This window comes from Trachemys scripta, chromosome 4 (genome assembly GCF_013100865.1).
Source record: "Trachemys scripta elegans isolate TJP31775 chromosome 4, CAS_Tse_1.0, whole genome shotgun sequence".
Classification (NCBI taxonomy): domain Eukaryota; kingdom Metazoa; phylum Chordata; order Testudines; family Emydidae; genus Trachemys; species Trachemys scripta.
The window spans coordinates 113,074,944-113,084,896 of NC_048301.1; the positions used below are offsets into that span (position 1 = coordinate 113,074,944).

The window sequence follows — 9,953 nt, forward strand, 5'->3', positions numbered from 1 at the left end:
CCCACCCGACCCACATTAAAATGTGCCTGGTTCTTTTAGGCTGAAGTGGGACAGCAAAATCTGAAAGCTTTGCCTTTCCTGGCCTAAGATGTTATTTACTGTGCTATTTAAAAGGACACTCTCTCAAGTAGTTTAAACCAAAAATGGTTTCACAAAACCTGGGATTAATAGGCATATTTTTAATACAGTGCCACTGTAAGCGGTTTTCTCTTTTACATTTAAACATTTCTCTGTAGTACAAGCTGCACGGTCAGTGCCTGACAGACAGGAAAGGAGACGGCTATAGTTTAAATGCAGAAAAATAAAGCAGAGAGAATATTCACTTTCTATAGTCGAGGTGTCACTAGTAATTAGTCGGTAACATTGGGATTGCAACAACTCAAACAGGCCACTGAACAGCCAGCAAATCTATTTTATATATCAAATCTATCTACTTATATGGCCCCCATTACTGGGGCATAGGAGCATCTCACCATCTTTAACATCCTCAAATCACCCCTGCGAGGTAGGGAAGTGCTATTATTCCCATTTCACAGGTGGGACACTGAGGCACAGAGAGATTAAGCTTTTTGCTTAAAGTCACACAGTCTGTAGCAGAGCAGAGCATTGAACCTAGGTCTACTAGGCAAGCACCCTAACCACTAGACCATCCTTCCTCTCATAATCAAATGGAAACTTTTGGTTACTACCCATCACAGCTTGGGGGCGGGTAGGGGAACGTCACACCAACATCCTAAAAGGGCTCCAATCCCCTGAGCCATTAAGTCTCCTTTTGTCTGTCTTTCTAGCACACACACACACACACACACCCCTTACTATCAGAATGCCTTGCCCCCAGCCCTATGGAGAGCGACGGCTGGATTCCCATCATGCAACTCTCACAGTGATATTGCCAACTTGAAAATCCCATTTCTGTCTCAAAGTTGTCCCTTATTATTGTTACAAATGACACCTAAGAACACTCCCATGTGAAAAAGATTCCAGGAAAGTGTTGGTCTTCTCAGGTTATTTCACTTTGTGCATAGTCTGTTTCACTGATTTCCTGTATAGCTGCTAGTCAGTTTCCCCGGTTTCTGTGACTCTTTCAGACAGCCACGAGAAAGACAAAAATTGTAAACACTACCATAGAAATAGGATTGAAAAACCACACAGATTGGCAAGGAGAGCTCCGGGTAGGCAAGGGTAGGGCACCAAACTGCTTTTAACTCCTATTTTGAAATCAACTCAATTTCAAACTGATGGCACCCCTTTAAATTTTGAATCCATTTGGGGGCTGGCACTTTTCACACAGACTTTGTTTTTCTTTTCTCACTTGATTTTTTTCCTCAGAGTAAAAAAAAATGAATAAAAAGTCTAGAGAGCTGTAAGAGGGAAAACAAGGTCCTTTGATCGTTTCTCCATCATCCGAGCTAGAGACATACATCTAAGACAGGGGTAGGCAACCTATGGCACGTGTGCCGAAGGCGGCACGTGAGCTGATTTTCAGTGGCACTCACACTGCCCAGGTCCTGGCCACTGGTCCGAGGGGCACTGCATTTTAATTTAATTTTAAATGAAGCTTCTTAAACGTTTTAAAATCCTTGTTTACTTTACATACAACAATAGTTTAGTTATATATTAAAGACTTATAGAAAGAGATCTTCTAAAAATGTTAAAATGTATTACTGGCACGCGAAACCTTAAATTAGAGTGAATAAATGAAGACTCGGCACAGCACTTCTGAAAGATTGCCGACCCCTGATCTAAGACATTTATGACAGTCAGAAATAAGGCTCTTTCCTCTATACGGCCACATGATCTCTGTGTCAGTAGGCTCCCCATGCCCACCAAAGTAGTCACTCAGAGGATCTGTGTGGCATGCTGAAGGGAGCAGGCTGCAGGTGGAGGGAAACATTCAGTGCTGAGTGTTTGCATGCAAGTCTTTGAGAGTCAAACTGAGCTGGTGGGGTCACAATGGTGTGACCTCCAAGCACTAAGGGCTTCATTCTGCACCACTGCAGTCAATGAGAACTTTGCCATTGATTTTGATGGGTGCAGAATTAGGTCCTAAGTGAGTGTGGGAAATGGGGTGGGAGCAGGGAATGCTGGAAACACTTTGAAGAAGTTTGCCGAAGTGGGATCTGGCTACTTTCATGGCTAGTGGCATCCATAAACGAACAGCTGTACGTAACCACAGCATCCAGTGTTGGCCATCGGTAGAGACAGCAGATACAGCTGGCCGGACCCTTGGTCTGACCTGCTTTGACAAATCTAATGTACGCTATTTGGCCTAAGTTATGGATATTGTGTTCATGGAACAGAGAGATCAATAGCCAGGCAGAATGACAGCATGTGCTGTGCAAGCTTCTTGCCAATTCTACCAATGCATCTCGATTTTGCCCTACAGCAGACCCTGGTAACCATGGCCTGGGCACCCACACAGGTCTGCACCTCAGTCCTAGCCTGCAGTGCCCCCAAGCCTCTCCTGAGCGGAGCCTGCCAATTGTGTTAAATTCGGTGGCAGTTTGTGATGTGCACAGAATGGGGATGAGGAGGAGGAGGGAGACCCTTCCAAATGAGTTTTCACTGCTGAATCTAAGCAAGGAAGTAAGCCCCTGGGCTTTACAGGTGAATGGCTGATGCACCAACCCCACTGGGCCACACACCTCTTGCTAATTCCCTGTAGGAAGCCAGCACAGATCTGCACTGTGACCTTCCTGGAATACAGATGCCTGAAAGGAGCCACCCTTGCGACATACAGCGCTCTCTAGACTGGGAAGGTGAGCAGCCTGCAGCCTGTCCATTGCCAATCCAGGCTGCTCCGGGGCACTGTTCTCTCCCACACCCTGCCCACGTGGGGGCTCACTCCGGTATGTAGTCCCTGAAGGAGTTGAAGCTGAGGCTCCGGCCGCCAGAGTTTAGGGTGGAGTTGGCTTGCATCTTTGGAATCTTTTCCATCAGCTTAGACACGGCCCTCCTCTTGAAGGAGCCCGGGGAGAAGTGCCCCTGTCTCATCAGCTCATTATACAGGGTGTTGAACACCACCACCGTCTCTTCGTAGCTGTCCCTGGTGGAGATCTCGTAGAAAGGATGCTTCAGGGCTTTGGAGAGGTTCTCGCCATCCTCACAAGACACCATCCGGTCAAACTGCAGGTCCTTCTTGTTGCCAACAATCACCACGGGCGGCTGGTCACTCCCGCCGCTCCGCTTGGGGCTCGAGTGGATGTGGTTGATGAGGAAGCACAGCCTCATGACCTCATCGAAGCTGCACCGGTCAGTCACAGAGTACACCACGGCAAAGCCGTCCCCCCACTTGATCTTCTCCTCGATCTGCAAGGAGTCTTCCTCCTAGGGAGGGGAGAACAGAAATCACAGCATCACCACCTGAGGCAGCTTTTTAATGCAATGAGCTCAAAATGTTTTACCAGCATTGGACCACCTCCTGCTTTCACTCCCACTGGGGTCAATGGTAAAACTCCACAGTGCCCTGTAATACCATTCTGGGGTATCAGTGCTGATTCGAGGCCGAAGGGCCACCAACATCACCTCTTGCAGAGTGGTCATTGGAGGCTGACCATCTGAGCACTGACCCAATGTGACCCAGCTTAGCTTGTGACATCGGATTGGCAGCAGGCCATTGTGCAGTAATAATTAATTTACAGGCAGCCACACCAGAAAGCCGCTGGGCATCTTAACAGGAAATAACTAAACATGATCACGATGCAACATGCCTCTCGCAAACAACCCTCCACAGCCGTTAGCAAATCAAAGAGTCTGTGTGTGTTCTCGGTGCCTGCGTTTACTCTAGCTCCATAGCCACATGGTCCCTCAAGCTCTATGTGTGGCTTGTGTTTTCATCCTCCCTAGTCTAGTCACAATACTGCTGCTATAGGGCTTGAGCCAAGCCCACTGACGTCACTGGAAAGACGCCCTTTCATGTCTGGGGACTTTGGGTCAGGCCCCAAGCCACCTTCCTCACCCACTGCTCTGACCACGTCGCCTTCCTCTTCCCAGCCCCTGAACTGGCTTCCTGCCTTTTACCACATCGAGTTCAAGGTCCTTGTTCTCCCCTTCAAGGTCCTGCATAATCTCACTCCCACCCACAATTCCACTGCTATTTCCTCTTCCTCTCTGCACTCCTCAAAATCACTTAGTGTTGCTGCCTCCTTGGTCTCCTTTGCCCACCCTCTGGCTCCCCCCCCCCTTCCTTTGCTCTGTATTCAGAGCAGCCTTCCACCACTGGCCAGCCACAGGCCCCCCTCTCTGTCCTTTCAACTTCACCTCTGCTGCTGCTGAGCTGTTGCCTGGCAGGGACGGGGGCTTCTCATATGTCCTGTAAAGTGCAATGTACATTTACAGTGTGCTGTTAAAAACAGCAGCAATACCCAACGGGGTCAGGAGGTTGGGTTAAAGTAGTAAGTATATCTGGGTAAATGTAGACAGGCTGGTCTTAGGTAGCCTGCCTCTGGCTACCCAAAGTGGGGTTATGTGTCCCTCAGCACAGGGGATCACTCTTCTCTTCATCTGTGGGTATTGGGTATTCCCAAACACTGCAGATAAAATGGGGCTGTGTTGTACGCAGAAAAAGAAAAGAGAATCAATGGGCAACTACGAATTATGTGGCTGAAATCCCATCAAGGGGTTCTGGTGAGGTCAGAAAGCACAAAAGCAAAGCTGGAGTCCCCCAGCGCATCCCTCTCCCATGCCCCAAGATGGAGTCACAGCCTCACCATTCAATATTTCACACATGGGAGAGAGTCCTGGATCTCTGTCTGGCATAAGTGCTGCTTTCAAATCTCTTCTTCCACTGGTGCTGGCTTCCTACGCTGTTCCAGTCAGTGCCCCTCCCTGCCACCCTGGTCTGCTGCAGTCAGATGGCCTTTGCTGGGACCGCTCAAGTGACCGTCCAGCAAGTGCCAACACTAACTGGTTAAGTCTCGTAACACAGAGATGTGCACCGACTACCTCTCAGGGCAGCTGCAGCACATTCCCAGCTGCGATCCATCTGTCCTAACGCACGCATGGGGCCAACACCACCACCACCGACTGAAAAGACAATGCTCCACCCTTGGGACCATTTCTGGTCAGTATTTTCTGACATCGATTGCCCATTAAGCGGTGACCGTGACCGTACCTGTCCTGCTGTGTCGAGAATCTCAAAGTGCACCATCTCCCCATCGATGACAGCCGTGTGTCTATAAATCATTTCTGTAGGAAACAAAGATGCATGAGAACTCCCTGATCCCTGCACAGAGCATGAGTGGATTCCACTCCGCACAGTCAGGTGAAGAGCTAAATGAGAAGGCACAGATGACACAAAAGGGGGACTCAGAAATTCTCTGCTCACTGAAAAGAGTCATCAGCCTGCCCATGACACAGTAACTGCTTGACACACCAAACTGAACAGGCAGACTCTGAGCCCACTCTTGGTGCCCCCGAAGCTAATGGGGACTTTGCCAGTGACTTCAAAAGGGAACAGGGTCAGGACCTCTCCTAAAGAAAACACTGTCAGAGCGCAGCCTTCTCAGTAAAGAAAACATGACACACAGAAGTGAACAGTGCAAAAATCTGCCATCTTTCCTTCCACACATGGTTCTCATATCAAACGCCCAAACCGCCCCGGAGTTTAGCATAAGCAGGTTCTGACAAGTCTTATTAGTTCATCTTCACCCTCTGTTGTCTGAGATCTAGAAGGTGATAACAGAGCGTGTTGGGTCAGAGGAAGGGACTTGCATATCCTGTACAATCTTTTTATACATAAATCTGTTTGTGTGGCATGTGTTTTGACAACACTTTCCTAGCTCCTCTTCCTATTTGTCAAAGAAATCTGTGTTTTAAAGACTGTTTTCTCTCTTCCAACCCACCTTTGCCCCCAACCCTTCGCCTCGTCCTGCGGGGAAGTCAAAAGGCTAGATTTCTGTTGTCACAGCTAATTCCGTGACAACCAACTGTAATGCCACACAAACAGGACAGTGATGCCACTACAGGATCAAGCAGCCCTGGCACTTAAGGGACAAAAGCTCTTATTCAACAAACACAGGTATCTTCAGTAATAGCCATGGGAGCACAGAAGCATCTCATTCAAATCTCATTCCTTTATGCCCACCTGTCAATGCCCTCGCCCCCAAAAGCCCTGACTACATTAGAGAGTAATATCAGTGTGTGTATATAATCCAATTGATCTAACTCCTATTGCGTTTGTCTACAATGTAAGCGCAGCACTGTTGGAAGGTTTTGCCTTACATCCAGAGTGGCACTGTTTTGTATTGGTTGTGATATGCCACCTTCTGGGTATGGGTCCCAGAGTTCCCGGCACTGCTCCCTGGTGTGCTGCATTCTGGGTATTTTTTCTGCAAGGACTGGTGCAGCTTGGGATCGCAGTGGGAGAGCTATCTGCACTGAATTTTTTTCCATTTTCAGCAAATGGAAAGTTGAACCATCCATGTGAGATTCCTGTGGTGCTTCTAAGTCCTCTGGAGATGGATCCCATCTGCCCCAAACTAGCCCCACACGTGGCCCTGGCCTCATATGCAAGGCCATTGAGCCAGGGACACAGACAAGGAAGTAAAGAAAAAAATCCAAGCCACATCAGCAGACTTTGTGCCATTGGCAATGCAAGGGTGGGAGAGACAGCAGTGATCAGTGGTTACAGACTGCTAGGAACAAAAGGAAGAGAATGAGGGCGATTTCATTGCCAACAAAGAGGGACTTAAAAGCTATCAGAGTCCTTTCAAGTTATTTTTAAAAATAATTAATTTTAATACTGCTGTTCAGCCCCACTGGCGCTGCTAATCCACACCCTCTAGCTTGCCTACATTCCGGCTCATATTACACATAAATAGGATAGGAGGAGATCTTGCTTTTCTAAACAAGAGATAAAAGTTGCACTGATGCTTGTATCTGTACTGGTTTTTCGACATAAAATATGGAGTGAAATGCTTAAAGCCTCACTAATATCTCCAGGAAATAAATCCCACAACATCTTGCTTAGCAACAACTCGGGGGGGAGGGAAGGGGAAGAGGGAGGGAGAGAGAGAGAGATCTCCAGGATTTCTCTTCCCCATTCTTTATTAATAGAAATAGGTGTATGAAAACAGGATATTTGCCCCTCCAGAGTCTATATCTTCTTGCTTCTGATTCCAAGAGACAGCATGGTCCAGTGGATGGATCACAGGGTGGACTCAGGAACACAAGTGTCATGGGAGCTGCTGGATACTTGGGACTTTTGAAAATCAGGCTCTTACTTGTGAGACTACAGATTTAGGGGTCTACCTTTAGGTGCCAAGTTTTGAAAAGCTTGGCTTTGAATGCTATTCCTGCTTCTGCCATTCATCATTGGGATAATACTTGCCTACGTACCTTGTGACAGGGTGTTGTGGACGTTAATTAATGTCTGTCAAGTGCTATCAAGGCTGAGCATTATTTCCCATTTGTTGGTGTCATTTTCTGGTTTGTGACATCGCAACTGTTGAGTCTTTGACCCTGCCCCAGTGACTGTAACCTTTTCCTCTGGCTGCCCAAGTCTGTTCACACAGCTGCTAAAGCCAGCTTCCCTCCCAGCCCACCTGCTCCTGTCCCTGAATCCCTCCATTGGTTCCGCACAAAACTCCACTTCATCCTCACCTTTAAGCTTTGTTAAATCTCACCCCCCACTTACACCTCTGCTCCCAATCCCCCCAGGTTCCGGTGTTCTTCCCAGTCCTCCTCATTTCCCTTTCTCCCCTATTCCTTTCTCTAAGTCTCAGACTTTCAGGTACACTGACCCCCTCCTGCCCAGTTTCTCCTGTCTTATTTGGATTGTAAGCTCATTGGGGCAGGGAACCAGCCACATTTTCCGCAGCACCAGGTATATTTACGGCACTGTTTAAATATTTGGTAACGTTACAGAGAGCAACTCCAAGCAAGGGAATAAGCAGCAGGCAGAGGGGAATTCCCAAAGGAAAACAAATTTACTTTTGTACTAAACATCTCTAGTCTTAACAAATGTGGGAAGCAAACTCAAGAAAGTACAGGACGGACAGGGAATTAGCAGGGTTGTTTGATCTGAGTTTTCCACTAGGGATCAGCCATTTCTTCAATGAAATGCAGCAAGGCTGAGAAATTTCCAGGACACCCCCCACCCACCAAAAAACCCCACACTTGCACATGAAAACACTGTCCAGTGAATAACATGGACTAGGCATAATGACCTACATTTACAGTGACTAGTGGTTTTTGGGTGCCCAACCTGACACACCATTCAGTGGGCCTGATTTTCAGAAGGAGGGTGCTCAGATTGGACACACCCAAATATGATGGCATTGGAAATCTCTCGGCCCTTTTGGCTCTGTGCGCCGAAAGCCTCTCTTCCCAAAAAACAACCCTGAGGCCAAACTGCTTCCGGATTACTAAGCTTATATTTAATAGAGCAGTTACTATTCTTTGTACAGCATCTAGCGCGATGGAGTCCCTCAGCCTCACCGTAACACAAATAATAATAAAATAAATAATAATAATAATATTAAATACTTGCTTACCTAGAGTAGGGTCATAATCCCCAATGAATCTCTTGGTGATGAATCTCACAGTTAGAGCTGCATTGGAGAAAAACAAAACAACCCCCCCCTTAAAAGTCAGTTGTGATCAACAAAGCAAACTCAGTAAAACACTGATTAACTGAGACAGGAGGGCTCTGATGAGTTTGCTCCTCTCTGGAGTGAGGACACCCTCCAATCCGGAGCACAGGCTGATGGCGGCATGTCCTGCTGGGCGCTGTACAGGCAGTGGGAGGAGGTTTTTGATCCCAACCAGGTATACTAGTACCTAGGTTGTGAGCCAGTCAGGATCTCTGAAGAAGCTACTCCAAAGCGTAACCACGAGCATCAGTAAACATTGTGTAACAAACAAATAGAAAACGAAGTCTCTCTCCCGCACCTGGCAATGCTGCCACCTGAAAAGCTATGGGGCAGGGGAGAGCATATTAAATGGCAGATTGGCCAAGTCCTACTTCCAGTATGCTGGGAGTTTGAAGGCTGAAAACTGTAAGACTTACAGTAGACAGACTGGAAAGGATCTGAGGGTAACTTTACATTGACCAGCAAGCAGTTCTCTGCCCAAATCCAAAGTCGGGACTTGCCAGTGTGTGAACAGAAGAGCAGAGACAGCCTGAGTGGGCCTCTCTGCACCCTGATTACCAGAGGAACTAACTAGAACTAAGAGGTAGCCTAGCTGCTTCCAACAGAGAAGTTCACAATATAGCCAACAGTCTGTTCTCCTGAGTGGTGGATGAGAACTGGGTCGGCATTGCCCAAAGTAGTTTTTCTACAGGAGCCGCTTTACAAACACAGATCCCCAGAGCAGAGGTCAGATGTCTTTCTAAAGGATATGCTCTAGTTCAATCGCAGATTGCTGGGCTGAATGCAGGAGTCCCTGGGTATAATTCCATAGCTCGTGCAATTCAGAAAGTCAGATTGGATGATCATAACAGTCTTTTCTGGCCTTAAAAATCTATTGAAAGTATCTAGCCACACAGCAACACAGATGGACTAAATTCTGGCCTAACTTACACTAGGGTTACCATATTTAACCAATTAAAAAAGAGGACCCTCCACGGGGCCCTGGCCCCGCCCATTTCCCAGCCCCAGCCCCGCCCCAACTCCACCCCTTTCCCAGCCCTAACTCCGCCCCCTCCTCCCTCCCACTCCCAGCCACGCAAAAAGTGCTGCCCGAGCACTACCGGCTTCACGGTTTGCCGGGCAGTCCCCCAGACCCTGCACCCCGGCCGGCGCTTCCCCAGCGCAGCTGGAGCCCGGGAGGGGAAGCACCCAGCCGGGGGCGCAGGGTCTGGAGGCTGCCCGGCAAACCGTGAAGCCGGTAGCGCTTGGGCTTCTGGCAGCCCCTATGCCTCCGGACCCTGCGCCCCCGGCCGGGCACTTCCCCTCCCGGGCTCCGGCGGCGCAGGGTCCGGAGGCATGGGGGCTGCCCAAAGCCCGTAG

General features: G+C 48.4%; 1 protein-coding gene across 1 annotated transcript in view; it reads right to left on the bottom strand.

Moving 5' to 3' along the window:
• Window positions 1-1,626: 1,626 nt before the first annotated feature.
• LOC117877370 (ras-related and estrogen-regulated growth inhibitor-like) overlaps window positions 1,627-9,953 on the bottom strand; it is a 20,807-nt gene continuing 12,480 nt past the window's right edge. The window contains exons 2-4 of the mRNA XM_034770445.1: window positions 8,496-8,552; window positions 5,114-5,187; window positions 1,627-3,327 (exon numbers count right to left, since the gene is read on the bottom strand). Coding sequence (XP_034626336.1) covers window positions 2,842-3,327; window positions 5,114-5,187; window positions 8,496-8,552 — 617 coding nt within the window. The 3' untranslated portion in view covers window positions 1,627-2,841. The remainder of the gene's footprint in view (window positions 3,328-5,113; window positions 5,188-8,495; window positions 8,553-9,953) is intronic.